This window comes from Coccinella septempunctata, chromosome 2, assembly GCF_907165205.1.
Source record: "Coccinella septempunctata chromosome 2, icCocSept1.1, whole genome shotgun sequence".
Taxonomy (NCBI): Eukaryota; Metazoa; Arthropoda; class Insecta; order Coleoptera; family Coccinellidae; genus Coccinella; species Coccinella septempunctata.
This window is the reverse complement of record NC_058190.1, coordinates 29,808,936-29,828,435: the sequence shown is the minus strand read 5'-3', so window position 1 is coordinate 29,828,435 and position 19,500 is coordinate 29,808,936. Positions and strand designations below refer to the sequence as shown.

The following is a 19,500-nucleotide window of genomic DNA, read 5'->3' as shown; positions in this document are numbered from 1 at the left end:
GTTTCTTTTACAAAAGTGTAGCTCATCTTTGATTTTAAATTTAGCGAAAGTGGGAGTGTTTTTCTAGACTATTCTCAGCTATGAAATGGTCAAATGACTTATCACATGAACTATATATTAACAAAAACATGAAACCTTCTATCTGACAGCATGTTTTCTATGAAGCGAACCATCTTTCCACCCTTCAGATGTGTATAAGGTTTGAAAATCACGCCATCTTTCCATATTGCGCCATATGCAGCAGATAACGCCACAAATAGTTGGGGAGCCTAAGGGAAATTCGGGATTTACTCGAGCGTGTTAGAGTAATATAAAAGGAGATACTTTGGACCCTGTAGAGTAACTACCAGAAATTAGATCTGTATATATAGGGGGAATTATCTAGGACAGCCTGTCAGAATAGTAAAAAAAATTACGATCATTGGTACATACGCGAGAATGTCAGATTAAGACATGGTTAATTACATGTTGAAAAGTATATATTCTCTTAATCTGCGAGAGTACAATGTATGGTAAGGCGCCAAGCTTGAAAAAAAAACGTCACGTGTACATTCTCGAGCGCGGTGAAATTTTTTCTTACTTTGGAGCTGGATGACTCGAGAATAACGGAAAAAATATAATCTGACAGTTTCAGCAAGCCGAAACAATAAAAATTGGCCATAAAGGTCATAAAAATCGGTTTTTATCTCCTCTGCTGGTCTTCAAATTGTTTTCGCATTCATTATAAAGTTATAGAGCATTACATTTTCTACAAATTTTGTCCGAAGCAATTTTTTAAACGTTTGAACGCAATTAATATTATCAGAAACTTATTTAATTCAGGTAGTCTATCTTGAGAAATTTGGAGGAAATGATATCAGAATATTAACTGTGAAAGTGTGAAATTGATCATATTCGAATGAAAGCAGTATTTTCATCTACTTTTAATAAAAGATGACGAAAATTTTAATTTTAATTTTGATTGAGAATTTTTGATGATACCTACACATAAACCATCGAAACGTGCTTTTGTTTTTCAATTTTTTTGCCTTGAGATATTTTCTTATTCCATACGTTTCCTAAAGATATTTCATAATTAAAAAAAAAGAGGTTTATTTCGACGGCTGCAATGGATTGTGCCATATTTTATATTCCTATAGAGTGTTTACAGAAAGTATGGACTAAATTCATTTTCTCGCACTGGGATTTGAGAAAAAAAAATGCTGGAAGACGTCGATCTACTTTTTAAGAGTGCCACCCCTAGTTTCTGTAATGGGAAGGGGGGTCCAGTGATATCTCAATTCGAAGGTCTTTCGCTCCCTAGAGTTTGAAGTTGCTAGTGTTATTTTTGTTAACATGACACCTTGTCCAAATTCCTAATTTTATTAGTTTTCTCAAGCTTTCATATTATAACAGAAATTGAAAAATGCTGTTTATAAAACAAAACCTGAAACAACTGCGGACTCAGAAATTAGAATTTAAAATCGAATGTGCTAATATCAGTTGCCAAACTGTAAGTATGGTCCAACAGGAATTTGTCGATCGTTTGGGATACTGTCAGGCACAAGAAGGGTTTCAGTTTGAATTATGGAGGGTAGAGAGAAGGAGAACAAACTAGTGTAACGAAATGTGTCCGCAAGAAACCGTAAATAGGCCAGGTGGCGCTGTGAAGCAATAAAGGAGATAAGGATAGAAGATGTATTGACAGAGATGCACAGTGTTCGCGCCTTTTTTAAATAGAAGAATCATGACATTATTATACAAATTTCATTGATTCGTTCATGGTTCATGATTCAACTGCAGTTGAAACAACAAAGACAATGACGTTATTGGAGATCAATGTTAATTAATAAGAAACGAATAATATATAACCCGTTTCCACGAAGCTTGATCAATATTGATGGCTGATATTTTCAATCCATAAGAAGTTCATCATGAGAATTCAGAATATCATTCTTGCAGCAAATAATGTACGTTTATGTATATTTAAGGAATATGAACTGCGACATCGTCCATATATGTATATATTAAGTAAAGAATGAAAGTGGATTGTTAATACAGATGATTATTCTAAGTTGTGTAGTTTCCGTCTTCAACTCAGTTATGTATCGTGCGAAAAAAAATCGTTATATCTTATCCGAGAATCATATCCATCTCATCAAAATTTGGAGAACATGAATTGTTAATGAAATGCATATTTATTTAGTTGAATCTGCTTTAGCAAATGGCTCTTTTCACTGTTTTTCTATCAATAAAATAAGTGCGAATCAAGATTCGCAAGCAATTATATGGAGGTTTGTAATAAAAAATGTTTAATTAGTAAGGAGAGGAATTTAGAACAAAATTGAAAAGAAATATTTATTTATTCTCAAAACCAACATGCATACACATTCAAGTCAGCAATTTTGCATTTTTTTTATGCATCTTCATTTTTGCCCTACTGGCTTCATGGTTTTTATTATCTGACCTGGCCAAAAACCTGGCACGCATAACTATATAGAAATCTATAATTTGTTTTTTGTCAGCTCTACTTTGTGCGACTCATATCCATCTAGCTGCACTCTTTGCTTCTCGATTTCCTCTATGAGATCAATATTGAGGGTCATTTCAGCCACAGTTTTTAGAATACACTTTTCTAACTGCTTTGTTAGCAGAAATAAATCCAAACTGGAATAAAACAACCCTCCGTATTTTTCCATTTTTCCGAGAATTTCATTCCTGCCATCATCCTATTTTCTGGAATTATTCGTTAATATATTTATGTGTTGCCCTTCAAAATGTGAAAGCCAACTAAAAATGCTACCTGCATTGCCCTACATCTTTTCAGATACCACAGTTATCAAAAGAAGACACGATAATTCAAATTCAAAATTTCTATTTCAGACTTTACATGAATAATATCAAGCTGGGAAAACCTACATTGTACATGAAATAATATAAGTATAAACAACTGTTACTACTACTACTACTACTACTAGTATAAGACATTATTCAATTAAAAAAAAAACAATTTAATGATTTCATGTTATGCTATGATGAACAATGAATTATGAATAACACATTCTATGGGATCTCTATAAATTTAACTAATATCTGCCATCACTCAGAGAGCTAGCCAATATCTTCTAGCTGCAGAATACTGTGGTTTCATCTTCTCCAAGCTGGGAACACCCACACTGCAATGTTACAATAATTGATAGAGACCCTGTAGTAAAGAAGTAAATATGATCTAATACTCACTTTTTTCTGTAAACGATAACATTGTTTCAGCGTACTACCCTTCTTACGCTTAAATATAATCCATTTTTCCTGGACACTATTGCCACCCTTTCTATCATTGAGTTTCTTTCGGAGGACTCGACATGATTGACATCGAAGATTTTGTTGCATTCTTTTATACATTTCATGTCCAACAATAACTCCTTGACATCCTTTCGAAAAACTGAAAATGTTGCAATATATGAAAATCATGCTATTGGCTGCATTTAATCAATTACCTTTGATTCTCAATTTGGGTGCCAACACACAATGGCCACTTCTCCACACTTTTCAGATATGCATAAACATCCTCAGGCAGTGACGAGACAATTTGGTCATCTACATATAGTCTTTCCTTATTGGGAAAGATAACCTGTTAACAAAATCATATGAATATGGTTAATGAATGACAATGAATTAAGTAGTCTCACCAAAACTGTTAAATCATCTCTAACCATTATGTGGTTTTTAATGAGACGAGTCTCTGGATCCAACCTAATGTATTCTATTCCATCAGGCTTTGGTATGTAAGCCCAATGCTGGGGCAAGAATTGCTGATATTTGTCCAACAAATATTGCAATGGTTTTTCTGATTGTTGTACACAGTAATTATGTTCTATGGGAGCTTCTGATTCTTGCTGTGAGTGCTGATTCACAATTTCTTCTTGATGTTGTATTATTTCTGGTTGTTGATGTACAAGCTTTTGTTTGTCTTGCAACATTTGCTCTTTCGCAAGATGTTCACCAGCATAACTGTGGAACTGATGCTGAATTGTTGGCAACGCTTCTGGTTTGAGTGTTTTCCTATGTAATTCATGTAAATGGACAACATCCTTAATAACAATTTTGTTGTACATGTTCGCTCTTGAAATGCAACTGGCAAACTAAATCATGAGGTTTCAAAGTAATCTCTCAAGCTTTTGACCAACTTTCTATCCTCCCAGGGGTCTGTTGAGACAGAAAAATAATTATAGGTAATTAATTACAAATAATAACAATAATAGAAATTTCATTCTACTCACATTCGCTTTGAAAAATGATAATTTGCCCTGAGGAAGACACGTTTCAAAACTGGACCAACTGACAACTCTTCACCATACATAACTTAGACATTTCGAAGGTAATATAATTTGAATGCTCTTGTTTCAATACTAAAATTCAACTCCCTACTAAATACTATATCTCAATACTCAATAAATTAAAATTCTAAATCAAACCATCCAACTTCCACGAGGGTTAATTCAAAATATTTCACAGATTACAGAGTAGAAATAGAAATATTTACAAAACGACCGTCGTTGTCATGGATATCGCTTGAAATCATTGAATTTCTTTCGTTCTTCACATTTAAAATCGAATAAACTTCAATGTTGTTCAGTGGTTCATTTCTATTGCTTGCCAGCGCCACCTGGCCTATTTACGGTTTTTTGCGGACACTTTTTGGCCCAAAAAGCCTCGAAGTTTGTTCTCCTTCTCTCTACCCTCCATAGTTTGAATATTTATTTAAGTAACGTAAACTATCGTTTATTGTTTAAGTAGGTAGTTATAACACTAGAAATTGAAGTTGCTATATTTTTATTGTTAATATGATAGCTTGAGACAACTAATAAAATTAGATTCAACCTTTCATGTTAACAAAGATTACACTAGCAACCTCAAACTCTAGGGCTATAATCTGGAGCGAGACACCTTCAAAATGAGGTATCATTCGACCCCCCGCCCTTCCCATTACAAAAACTGGGGGTGGCACTCACCCCCGCTCAGGGGGTGCAATTGGGTACAAAAAATCCTTTTTCTAAAATCGAAGAGTGATTGGCCATCTTCACATACATCCGCAATCAGGATAACGAAAGCGTGTAGCCGTCACGCGTGAATTCCATATTGTGATAAAGTTTGATTTTTTAGTGAACATCCATTTTTAAAATGATTCGGCCATGTTTTCCCTTTTGGGTCTTAAAAAACTTCATTAACACAATTTTACTTCCAATTCAGAATTCAGACATATCGTCAGAAACCGTAAACATTATTCCGGACCGTTATCCGTTTTTCAGTTCTGAAAAACGATGTAGCACCGTGAAAAACATCCTGAATTCGGAGATAACTGAGTTTTTGTTCGTCAGCACCGATAAGCCAGAGCTACTTATTCGGTAAGCTATTCGTCTAGTATTCAAACCAGACCAAGCATGAAGGGCAATTCGACGCGAATTATAGTTGCATCATTCTTTTTGGCAGATTTTATGATAAATAAATGAAAAATTTCATGTTTCACATAGGGCTTTATTTATTTCAGATTCAATCTTACAATAATCAATTAAATACAAAACAATTCAAATACTAGATAGTTGGGAAATCCGGAATTACAGATTCAAAAATTACTGTTATAAATTTCGAACTAGTTAGATTTAAAATAGAATCACTACATATAAAAATATCGAGTAAAACGATCAAAAAGGTAAAATTCTTCACTTGAATATTCAGAAGAGATTTATTGTAGTATAGTTATAGTGATATGTATTGAAAACAATTCAAGATGCTTTTCAAAATAAAACTTTTTGGGATCCATTGTAAGTTTTGAGATGAAAGAAGAAATATTGCCACAATTTGAGCACTACAATTGAGCTAAATAATTTTTATATTTCGATAAAAATATAGGGGTACAGTACTGATTGTTCGCATTTCAAGTATTTTATGTACAATCAGACGCGATTCATTTCTACGACTACTAAAATCAGCTCTCAGTACAAAGCAAATAGTCAGGTTGGAGTTGAAGACCTAATGATATATAATTTTATTAATGATCCAAATTTTGTTGGCTATGATTTGTACCAAGATTTGTTGAATTTCAATATTGTCTTTTTCTTCAATTTCAATAGAGGTACCTATTCGAAGAGATCATTTCTCGAAAATGAGATGTTACAAACATTTTATTTGAGTATAGTTCTTCCGACATGGTATCTGATGCAATCCGCTGCAGCTATGTAGCCAGCGTTTCGACAGTTAATCATCCATTTTTGTTATTTTATCAACACATAGTCTCAGATTGCATATGAAGACTGGCTTTAGAGTCCGCTTTTTGAAGATGTATTTCTCTTTGAATTGGCAATTGAGAAGAATCCATCACAATAGAGGGTCTTTTTGGTGGAGGTGGTTGGCTTATTAGAGTTATATCGCCAGAATCTGTCGAATCCTGGCGTTCAGTTGAGGTATCTGGACTGAAACCTGAAATTAAGAATACTAGTTATGAGGGATGATTTTGAAAATATTAAATAAAGTATCTTGCACTTTACTTATGTAGTATTTATGTACTACAACGACATGGTTCGACGAAATAAAGAGAATCCGTACAAACTGGATGAATGCAGCACAGGATCGGTAGAGATGGAGTGATGATGAAGTTTTTTGAAAGTTTGGTATGATATTACAACAACATATCAAAATTTACTACAGTACTACTACAGTCGATGTAGTTCCCTAGATAAGAGGCATTTAAGTCGAATTTATTTAAATTACTGTTCAGATTGCATTTATTTTTGTATACATAGGTATGTCAAACAAAAATACGAAGATGTATTGATATCTAGAAAGCCTAGAACCGTTCCATGCATAAAAAAATATTGCGTTATTGCCGTCTCTATAGACGGCTGTGAAGCCAGTTTCTGTGTAAATCCCTGAAAATATCGATACAGTTCATCACATTATTTTATCAGACCGTGGAATTGGGCTAAAACTAAGATGTCTAAAAATATGGTGTATGCACTCGTCAATTTTTGAATGGAATGACATTAGACTAAATCGAAAATAAGAGATTCGTTTCGTGGCGGCGCCACCATGTTCTATCCTTGTTCTATAAAAGAGAATCTAATGATACTCTCTCGCTTTATTTTGTTCTGCGTTTATATCGATCACAGATTACAGTCATCTCTGTATTCCTGATCCCATCAAAGAATCAGCTGTTAACGAATATTTGTGAGTTACACTTGTATTTTCGTTGTGAAAACGAATCTGCAGATATTTCAACACTATAGAAGGATTCGAAGGAGTACTTCTATTTTTCTTCAAGATAATTTTTGTTTGACAAATTGTATTCTTGAGGAAGGCAATTCAATATGATTTCAATAAAACACAGTTGATTGGCGAAATATTCAATATATTCAGTTGACTGAAACGCAATTTTCACTATACTTGAGAGGAATATTTGAAGAACAGACTCGAACAGATTAACATATTTCTGTTTCTTAATACATTATCACAATTCACATTACGTATTTTCAATACAGTTCCTTTGATTAAATATTGCTGAAGTTGCCATAAAACTGCCTCAATTTCCAACAACAAAGGGTGATAGTCCAACAACACCGAATTCTTAGCTGTAGTTCTTGATTGTCCATACAGAAAACTGAACGACATGTTCAATAAATGAATGTTGTACGACCTTTCTCGAAAGTAATACATTTTCACACACCAATAATCGCTTATAAATAGAGCACATTCGCAAGTCGTAGAAATGCATTCAAATTACTTTCAAATATCATTTGACAACTGTCAATTCCTAAACGGCGCTACCTACAGTGGGAAAAACGAAACTTATCTCTTATTTTCGAAGCGGGAAAAACAAAATCTAGTCAGTGCATTCACCATGTTTTTAGACATCTTAGCTAAAACGGATATCTGAAGCACTGAATATGTCATACGAACGCGTTCATCATATAGTTCACGTCAATTTAGACATGAGAAAAATTGCTGCAAAATGAATCCCCGAATGTTTGAATGTTGACCAAAAGCGTGCAAGGGTAGAAGCATCGCGTTCGATCTGTGCCCGATTTGAAAACGATGTAGACTTCTTAAACTGAATTGTTGCTATATGAGAGTACATTTCTACGATCCAGAAACGAAGCAACAATCGATGGAATGGCGATACTGTTGTTCTCCAAGACCTAAGAAGTTTCGTGTCCAAAAATCTGCTGGAAAAGTTCTTGCTTCAGTTTTTTGGGATTGCTATGGAGTAATCATGATTGATTTTTCGGATGAGGGTAGAACAATAACCGGAGATTACTATTCGACATTACTGACCACTCTACGGAAAAAAATTAAAGAGAAAAGACGAGGAAAGCTATCCAAAGGTGTTTTGTTTTTGCAGGACAACGCCCCTGCATACAAATCTCATGTTGCCATGCAAAAAATTCGAGATTTAGGGTTTGAATTACTAGAACACCCCCCTTATTCACCAGATATCCATTAATAAACATTCAATGGGTGTCTTCGATGGACGTTAATGTGCAATGGATATCCCATGAATAAACCCGCTGCTAATGCATCGGAAATAAATTGGCTAAACTATACAAGGTGAGTCTTTGACTCGAACTTATATTTTAAAATTACATAGTACCTTGCGGTAAAAACAAACACTTTTTCCTTTACCATTTTTTCCGATTCGGCTCGGTTAAAAAGATAAAGGCTGTCACCCACGTCTTCCAGTTTTCTCATTATGATGATCGAATATTTGAACATTCTGTAAAATAGAAGTATTCTTCATATTTTTTCGTATAATGCGCCGTTCACGAGTAGTTTGATGTTCAAAAATAAAAAATATCTGTGAAATTCGAAAAATTGGTTACTTTTCCGAATAAAACTCTTTTTGAAAGATCCACAGATGTGTAGTGTCACAAATTTAGCTAGTTATTCTGAATTTTGAAAACTTAAAATGGCTATTTCTTTTTATCAAGGCCGTATAGTTGGCTGTATAGTTTAGCCAATTTATTACCGATGATTCTAAGAACAGAACCAACATCCGCAATAAAAATCCCATGAACTTTTACGAAATTCGTCTTTGGTTTGTCAATGTGGACTTGCTGTGAAATGCACGTTTCGTAGCTGACGGTCTTTGGCACAGCTATAGAGCTATACAAAGATTATAGAGTTGGTTTAACTCTATAATTTTTGGTGCTATACTCTATGTTATCGGTGGGCAAAGCCATCTTAAGTAAATAAACCGCTGTATCGTTTTGGCATGCTCAAAGGTAATATGGACTGTGCTTCGCAACGATAAACGGAGGAAGTACTCACTCTAATGGTGAGTTTATGTTGAGTAACTAAGAACTAATGCCTAAGAAAGGGACCAATATTATCATATAATTCAGATGACAAACACGTGCACGCCATCCGCCAATAAGATTGGTTCCATACTTAGGTACTAACACAGCCCTCTTAACCCTGCGTTAGTCGCGCCCTCTTTTAGATCGTATTCACTCGCGTGGTCTACAAGTGTAGACCATATTATTTATTTTAACTTTAAATATTACGTTGATATATTTCAAAGATTATCTATGATGATATCGTTTATTTGACCACTTTTTATTCATATAATTGAAACTTTGTGATAAAATAATGCTTCTCTTTGAGAGGAAATCGAGAAAACTTCAATGTCTCAGATTTCAACATTTTTTCGTTCGAATAGGTATGGTCTACAATCGTAGACCACGCGAGTAATGTAGGGTTAAACACAGAGTATAAAGAGGGCTGCGGTACTAGTACCAAAGAGTTCCTCTTTGCATATAGAGACCGTTACAAAATATTTTGAAAATCGTACGCTCACCGATCATAGGCTTTGGAGAACTGGGTGTCGGAGGTGGTTCAGTATCTACAGCACTAACTCGTTGTAGTGTTCTACTAGGCCAGGAGTTCAGTCTGAAGTCTCTTGATTCCGACTGGACTTTCAACAGAGTTGTCGCGAAAGGTTCGTCTTGTTCGGAGGACGAACCGTCATCTTCATCGTATCTTCTTTGAATTAGATTTTCCATTACCATGTAATCGCTCTCCTCGGCACTACGTAGATGTTCCTTTTCCAAGTTTATTGCTATTTCAGGATTCGACATTTCAGAGTGGTTTCTTCGGCGTTGACCTAGAGAATTCACTCTTTAGTTACGTTATTATTTTACGACAGAAAAAGATAGGATCAGCGCCCAATTGCATTTTGTGTCATTTCATAAGAAATTATCCAGTAGAAATGTAAGTGAACTGCTTATTTCTTGAATTTTGTAGCTTTTCTCTTTATTGAGCCTTAAATACTTTTAAGCGCCAAACATACAGGAAAGTATTATAATCATTAAGTAAAAATACCTATTTCTGTATTTTTATGGCATATGATTTTTGTTGGACCAAAAATTCAAAACAAATTTCATATTTATCTCACATAAAATTTTGCTGTTTCGAAGACTGTTGTGATTCAGTGATATTTACAAACACCAAACACCTCGCGTCGTCTGTATGGAAAATGGTTTTTGGTTGAATTTCCTGATTTTTTGTTATGTTCTAGATTTTGAATTTTTTGGTAAATGTATCTATGGGTATAAAATCGTACTACTACACCTTCCATATGTAATTCAGAAAGTATAACTCGAAATTCAAATTAGTAAAATATAATTGAGGAGTTTAATTGTAATTCAGCAAGGATAATATGAAAGCCAGAAATTTCTGAGTTGGATTTCTAAAACTGTTATTTACATGTTATTCAGAGAAATGAATTAAATTTTCGGAAATGTATATCTTCAGTTTCACATTGATTAAGTACTGTTTGTTATAGCGAATAATAACTCATGTTTCCTGAATTACATCTTACATTTTCCAATGAACAATACACTTATCTGGATTTCAAATTATACACACTGAAACTACAATTTACTGATCTAAATTACAAGTTTCCAGTTTCTTAATATTATTTCACCAAGCTAAACTTTCAGAATTGCAATTTATTATTCAAAAAGTTTATTATATACTCTCTGAATAACAATTGGAAAAGGTGTAGTTCTATAGATACAGATGCGGAATGATATTTTCTGCTCAGAATTTTAAATAACATGCTTTAATTTTCGTACTTTGTCATAAAATATTTGTTATATACTCTTTTCGTTGTATGATATAGAACATGCAGGGTCAACAAAGAAAATCCAATAATTATAAAATAACTAGTGGTAGTTCTTTGATGGGAATTCAGAATTCAATTTGGCCTGGATGAACTTCCTGGATCTCTATGGAAGCTTTATTAACGCAATTTTTCCAAAACAGTGTGGTTCGAGAAGAAGTGTACTTCAACCCCTCCTTTTCAGTCAGAATAGGGGAAAACATAAAATATATCGAATTTTTTTTTAAGGAGAAGCATATGAATATTATTTATACATTCTGTGTGAGTAATAACGTACAGTCCAAAAATTTTCTGAAAAAATGCGCGTATCCCGAAAAAAGAAAATCGGTTAATTTTCATGAATCTTCCATAGGGATACAAGAAGTTCATCTAATCTGAATTAAATTTTGCATTCGCTTGTGAAAACTTAAATTCTCATGAGTGTCCACTAGTTCAGCCTGTTCTAGAAAACAAAACGAATGAGTAAAATGTATATAAATCCTTGAAGCATGGTATTTGCAGAAAAAAATCTGCGTTTCGTGAATCATTGAAAATTTTATCTTCAGTACCCTGTATTTCCCGAACTAGGAGTACGATATTTTTGGACGCTTTTTTGCCAGGATGGAGCAAGGTCCTTCATTTCCTTATGCCACCCACTAGAGAAAGTTGCATATAAATTATGAGCTGAAAAATCTATTTCTGATCTTCTGATCATGTTTGGCCGGGCCATCTATTTTTTGATTCCATCCACGATGCCTTACAACTGAATGCTGATCTTTCTTTTCTGTTGTTACATGTCTTATATATAAATTTACTGCAAAGCCAAGCTATAACTGATACCTAAATAATAAATAAAATAAAAATTACCAACCAATTTCGAATTTAGCTGCCCTAATTTCTGTTATTCTTGGATGGTTAAAATGTCTTATGAGCCTTTCTTCGCTGCCAGTCAATCCATTAACTACAATATCACAATTCCCTTAGTAAATTGCACATATCGACAAAGGACACCAAGGTTAGCGGTTAGCAATGGTTGTTAGCTTACATTCAGGGAAATAACAGAAAAGGAAACATTTCTATTGTTAGAAACAAGCTAAAAGAATACAGAAATATGCACAGCAAATAGTTATTTCGGACTCTTTCTGATATTCCAGGTGCCATACAGGATGGAAAAATTTCCGCTCTGCTTAATATAAGACTGCTCAGAGTGCTGTATTTTGGTCAGAGTTCGGTTGCATGAAATCCATTATTCAAAACTGCTCCTCAATCTTATTCAATTTGGTATCGGTTCCCACATATTCATATATGGAAAACAGTCATATATGGAAAACAGAAACTTTACAGACCTACAGTGTTTCAGAAAGGAATAGTACCTATGTATACTTCTTCAGTTTTTGCACAACTTCTGATCATAAAAGAAATGGAACTTCATTTACGTTATTTTTTGGAGCGGGTGCTCTATGTATAATATACATGGCCCTGTATATTATTCCATTATATTGAAATATTTATACGATTAATTTTAATATCAATTGAAATTAGTTAAATTCCTTCGTTTAGCTCAAATATATTTATTGAAATGAAAAGAGAGCAAAATAATTTTTTAAACAATTTGTGGAAATTTTTTTATTACATAATATGCCTCTTTTAATGTCATGAAAGAATCCACGCGTGTTTGTTTTTTCATAGACCCGTCGTCAAGCGTTAAAATTGAGTTGTTATTACTGTCGGAATTTATATTGTTCTCTTCCTGGAAGAAGAAGGGAATTTGATACAAGGCAGTTTCTGATATCGATAAAACACCAAAAGCCACTAAAATAAGTACAAATTCAACATTCGTGCTTAGGAAAAAGTTAAGTATCTATTCTAGAATATTTTCGTTTACCAAATTTGATCGATAATTACCAAATTTTTCAAAGAATATCTAAAATTTTGAAAAATTCTACATCGCCCATTGAAATATGTAAGTTTTTATTGTTTCAAACAGGTATACAAAAATGGAACAAAGGTTTTAATTTTCTAATTGATAATATGCTTCTATATGAACACAAAAATGTTCTAGAGTGTATTCCAGAGTTTTTGATTTGTACATTATTTCAAGATATTATAGCCGTTGAACCTAATAGAAATTTAATAATGAATTATTTAGGTTGGCACAGCTTTAAAGCTGTGTTCCTTGATTTGTCATATAAATGTAGCATTCAGAGCTCAAATATAGAACAGCTATATAGCAGCCAACGCTTCTATGTCTATGTGAACTGCAGGAAACGATCGATGATAGCTCAGAAAATGTAATTTACAAAATGTGGAGATGACTAAGAAACAGCACAGGCACATCGCAAATACCGTATTAGACACGTAATTGTTACAGAAATATAATACATAACAATCGCCCAGCTGCAGGAAAATCCGTCAAAATTTAATGCCCCATTAAAATTTTAATCCTCTATCATTCTCTTTTAAAACCAAAGATAGGTAGCAAATGAGACATATTGACGCCAAAAGGCTATGTAGATATTTGCCAATCCGAGTTATATAAGTAGCAAAGTAAGCAAAGTTAGCGCAATAGGAAATCGGGTCTTGCCTCTACGTCACACTAAAAATAAATTTGAATCATTTCATTCTTCTCCGCTAACTGTTCTAACTTGTGAAAATATCTGCATCCTCTGTGACTTATTCATAAAATAAACAGCGTTTTCGCACCAAAATCGAAGGTGCTTTGAACTATATCTTATTTCTAACCCATTGTCTATGTTTCGCCACTGTTAATGATACCACTTTTGTATGTTTTGGCATAATGTGGAGGCAGCTTTAGGATCCTAAAGTAGGTCAAGGGTGTGTTCTGTTCTTCAGGATTTCAATGAATAGCAGCTCCATAAAACTGCTCTAAAAAATTTTTCAGTTGAATATCAGCCATTTATTTTCCATTGAATTTAAGACTATAGTTGTATTATAACACTGAAAAAAAAATGTTTGTGGTTCAACGACTCAATCTACTTTGAAATCTTATGTACAAATCAAAAAATGATCGAACATCTAAGGATAGCACCAATTAACATTTCAGCATATAAGATTTCTAAAAAAGTTGCATAACAAGAATGATGCTAAAATGCGCAGATGTCAATTTTTTCAGGCACTTCACGTAAATCATCAGCTTATAGTGCGAGATTGATGAGATGAAATGTTTTTTCTAATTCCCGTTCCCTTTATTGAAAGGTGAACGTATTTAGCGTTTTTGGTTTATATTTTAAAACGGGGCGACTATCTGGGGAACTATGTAATTTACTGAAGAGAAGTATTCTTAAATGATTAAGGTGCAATCATTGTACAAATACAACAGCCAGTTTTATAATCAATTTCAAGGCTTCCTTAACTTTTATTTTTAGGCTCGGTTGTAAAGTTCAGGTTTAAACCGACTTCAACGTTAAACCCAGCTCAAACTGTCAAAATTGAACTGAATTGTCAATTTTGAGCTGGGTTCAAACTATACAACCGGGCCTTAGTAGGGCTGAAGGAGGCTTTATAAATAAGGGGAATTCAAATTTTATTCTGAAACTAGCTGTATGTCCAAACGATATAGAAGTCTATCCACAGACACTCCGATTAAGTTTGCGGCCCTCGGTAAATTAGTTAACTCGTCAACTAATTTTGACAGTTTGAGAAAGAATATATATTTTTCTGTCTATGTCCTAAATGTAGATGAGAAACATCACCCCATTGTATACACAACTTAACCCTATCGAGCAGTATTCTAGGACTATCTAGTTCTATCGGATTTGCTGTAAAGGCGATTTATGGTGATATAGCTAATTTTGATCCTTTTGACTGGAAATGTGCTGTAAGCTGACAATATCAAACTAGTCTACGTGAAGTGCCAAGTGCCGAGAACTGCACAGTTAATTTTAGCGTCTTCTACAATACTACAACAACTACGGTAAATGACGTACATGGCGGCGATTGTTCTGGCCTTGGAGGTGACAGAAGACCAGGTGACCTTGGGGGACTCAGAAGTCCACAAACAGTTTCCAGTTCGTCAGTTATACTAGTATACTCGGTGTGCATGTGCATCAATATGGATGATCTCGGATTGATGTTCTGCGTCGAAGAGCTAGGGGGGAAAACCTTAATTTTTGGCTCTGCGAAAGTAACACCTAGCCGATGTGGTGGCAACCCAGAAGCGGAGGGGGGCGGTTCAGACGTCTCTGGCTCCGATTGCGTGTGCGAGAATTGGCGACGTGGGAAGTTTACTTTAGCAGGTTGAACAGGTTCTTCACCTACACAATTATACATGTCAATGACAATTGTAAGGCTTCTCACCTCTCATACCTGTGCGATCTAATAATAAAGAAGTCATAGCAGAAAAACTACAAGAGTTCCAGTCCACTTTGATAATTTCACTAAAATAATGAAAAAGTGTTTGGAGGGTTAAAAGTATGACAACAGCGCGTATTCAATCGCGCCTCTTACAGTATGCCATTTCCATTTTGCGCTTAACCAAAGTAGCGTAGCACTGACATGGCACATACATGACAAAGGCGATTCATAATTGTCAGATATCGCACATCTGAGTGAAGTTTCAGTTATTATTTTGCAAAGCATTTGTCATGTAAGTGCCATGTCAGTGCTATGCTACTTTGGTGGGCGCTCTCCCTTATGTGAAAATTTACTACGCCTATCAAGTAGGTGGTGCAGTAATAAGTGTGAAGACGAACTTCATATACGATTCAATAAATTAAGTTTACATTAAGAAGAACTTTGTGTATTTTCTGAATTTTCTGATTCTTACAACTTTTTTGAGGTTTAGGTAGGTACCTACATTTTCAACAGATTTTATGGAATTGCTGAGTTTTTGGACAAGGTATAGTCATAACCATTCTTGTGGACCTCTGGATATTGTCACAAGATAGGTAGCAAATGAGACAGATTGACGCCACAAGGTTATGTAGATATTTGCCAATCCGAGTTATATAAGTAGCAAAGTTAGCGCAATAGGGGACCTCTGGATATTGTTGGTAACTAAGTGAATTTCAGAATCATTTTGTTCTAGACAGGTCGTGCAAGTATCTCTGGCCAAATCTCACAGAGTTATTCAATTTTCAACATCAAGTTTCTATACAGTACAGTTGAACTAACTTTCTTCTTGTAAAGTTACTCAAGCCTCAAGCCTAATATTTTGTGGCGTTTCAGAATTTTGTCTTCCGAAACAAGGTATATCTTGAAAATTATCATCTTAATTAAAATTCATTATATAACATAGGAAATATTTCTGATTAGGATTATAGTTTTCAAGATTTGCCTTGTATTGTGTGGAAAAATTGTGGAACAAAAACAGGGGATTACTCTTTCTATAGGACCTTTTTTGTTCCAAATTGCCTGTAGAATCACAAAAAATCTGAAATTTGGCCGAATATAACTCGGCCACCTTATATAATCGCTTTATCCGTGATGAAGTGGGGCCTTTATAATTGAATTGTTTCAGAAGCGAGTGAACTTTGGTAGACTCATAAATTCTGTGAACGAAACCAAACAAAATTGACTGGAACTCGCATAGATTATAGTCTAAAGCTACTGATGCAGATGCAGAAAGAGGTGTGCAATTCGGAATTTCTAAGAATATAGTGATCGTGCAGTGTACACTCTACTCTAGACAAGTATTTCAAAATATTCTTAATGATATATATTATTCATATTTAATTACATTTGACTGACTCGAATAATCATGATGCCTTCATTCTACTTGTAACTGTATCAAAAAAGAAATAGATAAAAATAAAAAAATATAGTTCTAATGAAAATTGAAACGTTTCAAATTACCCGCGTATTTTTTCATAAGAGGGATTTTTATCTCATTGATAAAATATTGAAAAAATTATGAAGTTCACTGAATGCCCTTGAACAGTTTCATTACTAACTGTAAATATTTCTGATATAGAACACCGAGCTCAAAATATGATGATTTAACCGAAATCACTTAGACAAAATGTCTCTATTGTTACGTTACAGGTTTTTCTATTTTAAATTCTATACATTATTGGTGCCTTGTGCTTTCAAACTTTTTGCATGAAAGTATACTAGACGGCTTATCAATTCAATAAATTAGTTATTGATCAGTTCGATCATTATTGCAAAAATATCGAATGGATTTTATATCAGTGAAATATTATAAAATTTTTGTGTGCAAGATAGCTGCATAAAATCTGTGAAGAAATAGGGTTTGTTCTTGGTCCGCTTTACTGAGGGAGCGAGAGGTACTGACTACCAATCAGATTTTTCGTTTCCCTATCAAGCGGAAGAGGCCCTAGCGACTACTGTTATTATGATTTAATGACATTTCTACGATCTCCATTTCCAGAGTTATAATGAACTCCAGTGAATGCTTTCAAGGAGGTTACTTCCTTGCTCCCACAAGTTTCTTGTCAAATCATTTTTGCATTGGCTTGCAATTATGAGGCATTCCGTCAACAGGTGAAGTTTCTTCTTCCCCCGGAAACTCGTCAGTTTCTACTAGAATCATTCTTATTTAGGTGCTTCCTGAGGCGGAAATGCCCTGTGAGGAACCCAGCAAAGAGATGTAGTACATATTCTTGCTAAGACCCAGATACTTCTTAGATCTCGAAGTGTTGAAGTTCCAAAGGCACCTTTGAAATGATACAGACTCATAAGATTCTTTCGGTTTTTTGATTCACCTGAAACTCTTTCTTGAAGGTACATCAAGGCCAATGAAATGAGTACGTGCTCCTTTTCTTATTTCTTGCAAGTGTGTTGACCTTTTTATTTCCTTCGATTCCCAATTGACCGGGAACCCAGACAAAAAAAACCTTGTCATTCTTACCTATTTTGTTTCTCTAGGCACTTCCATGCCATCTTAGAACCGATTACATGAAAGCTCAGTGCTTTGATCACTGCCTGACTGTCAAAATGTATCGCTATATCAAATTTCTTTCTAGAATCATTTCAAACATCGATTGCAAATATAGCGTTGGACGGATTCCATATTTATGGTTGATAGGTCAGCAGGCTCGGGACACTTGCATACCATATGTTCATATGTTTCTTTTGTCGATCCAAAGAGACTATATGTAATATGTTCTTACCGACGATGCCCCGTCAGCAGTATTTTACAATTAGCCAAAGTTCAGATCATGGTGGATTTAGAAGCTTTCTGAAGTAGATTGGTGAAAGCACCACAAATCTTAATGCCTGTGCGAGTCCAGAAGTGTAACTCTAGAGGGTTTTGTCCTCTTGTTCATCTCCCATTGTTGGACCATTGCCTTTCCCACCAAAGAGGTCATATCCAACAGGTGATGATCTTGACGCCCTTTTTGCAAGAAAATAGGCTTTCTCATGTCTTTCAATACCAAAATACCCTGGCATCCACAGGAGATTCACCTTAATGCCTCTAGATAGCTGATGAATGGTAGTACCCGCAGAGAACCCTTGCTGTATGAGTCCAGTCCTTATATTGATGTTCGCCCCCTCAAGGATCCTTTTAAGAAAATAATGTTTCTAAACAGCGGCAATCAAAAAACGTTCTGCTGCCGAACACGCTATCAAAATCGACGCGATTTTTCAATATTTTCCAGAAGGTAAATGATATGCATGAAATTATCTATTATTCTACATCTGAAATTAATCGTATGGCGAATAGAAGCATATGCATTAACTCCAATTCGTGGAAACTTTTAATTCAAACATTTCCCAAGCAATAACTTGAAACTAAGCCAGCAAACATATGAGTTTCACCTCATTCTGAATCTACCCTAAAGTTTCTATGTTCTACTAACATACATTTAACATGTAGGTAGATATTAGTCCAAGTCACAACATACCCAAGTTCCTAAAAAAGAAGCAGAAAGACAAACTGTGTGGAGAGAATAGTTGGTTCCTTGTGATACATGCTAGTTAATAAGAAAGCAAAAATATTGAATGTTAGAAAACTGGAAGAAAGGAAGAGTACACATGAAAGTGAAAAATTGAAAAAAAGAATAAACATTAAAATATTTGGATGTTGAAGATAGATAAATGGATAATAAAAGAGTTTTACCCACCATTTACTTTATGAAAATGTGATGAATGATGAGGATGAAAAAGAAAATTTATCATTTCCTCACCATTTCCGTTTCCGTCTGAATTCCTTCTACCAGATGCTGAATCTCTCCTTCTTTGTGCAACCCTCGATCTTAAAACGTCTAAACTAAGTGCTGCTAAGTCGTCAGCCGAAACGAAGTTCGAGTCAAGTTTATCAACACTGTCGACCGAAGTCTTTGAGTCTGAACTCTTTTTTCTCACTCTTTCGTTGGTTAAGGTCTGTTTGCTCGCTTGGATAAAGAAAAGGTCATTTAACAGAATTACAAGTTTACAAAATA

At 34.5% G+C, this 19,500-nt stretch overlaps 1 protein-coding gene across 12 annotated transcripts in view; it reads right to left on the bottom strand.

The window, feature by feature from the left end:
- Nucleotides 1–5,493: 5,493 nt before the first annotated feature.
- The window catches only part of LOC123308048 (transient receptor potential cation channel trpm), a 285,453-nt gene continuing 271,446 nt past the window's right edge, over nt 5,494–19,500 (bottom strand). For 8 of the 12 annotated variants that reach the window (XM_044890574.1, XM_044890580.1, XM_044890583.1 and 5 more), the window contains 5 exons: nt 19,246–19,452; nt 15,082–15,408; nt 12,006–12,095; nt 9,830–10,135; nt 5,494–6,456 (listed from right to left, as the gene is read on the bottom strand). In XM_044890574.1, the coding sequence (XP_044746509.1) occupies nt 6,260–6,456; nt 9,830–10,135; nt 12,006–12,095; nt 15,082–15,408; nt 19,246–19,452 (1,127 nt within the window). In that variant the 3' untranslated portion in view covers nt 5,494–6,259. Of the gene's footprint in view, nt 6,457–9,829; nt 10,136–12,005; nt 12,096–15,081; nt 15,409–19,182; nt 19,453–19,500 lie in introns of all 12 variants that reach the window. The other 4 variants (XM_044890584.1, XM_044890579.1, XM_044890585.1 and 1 more) reach the window with 4 other exon arrangements.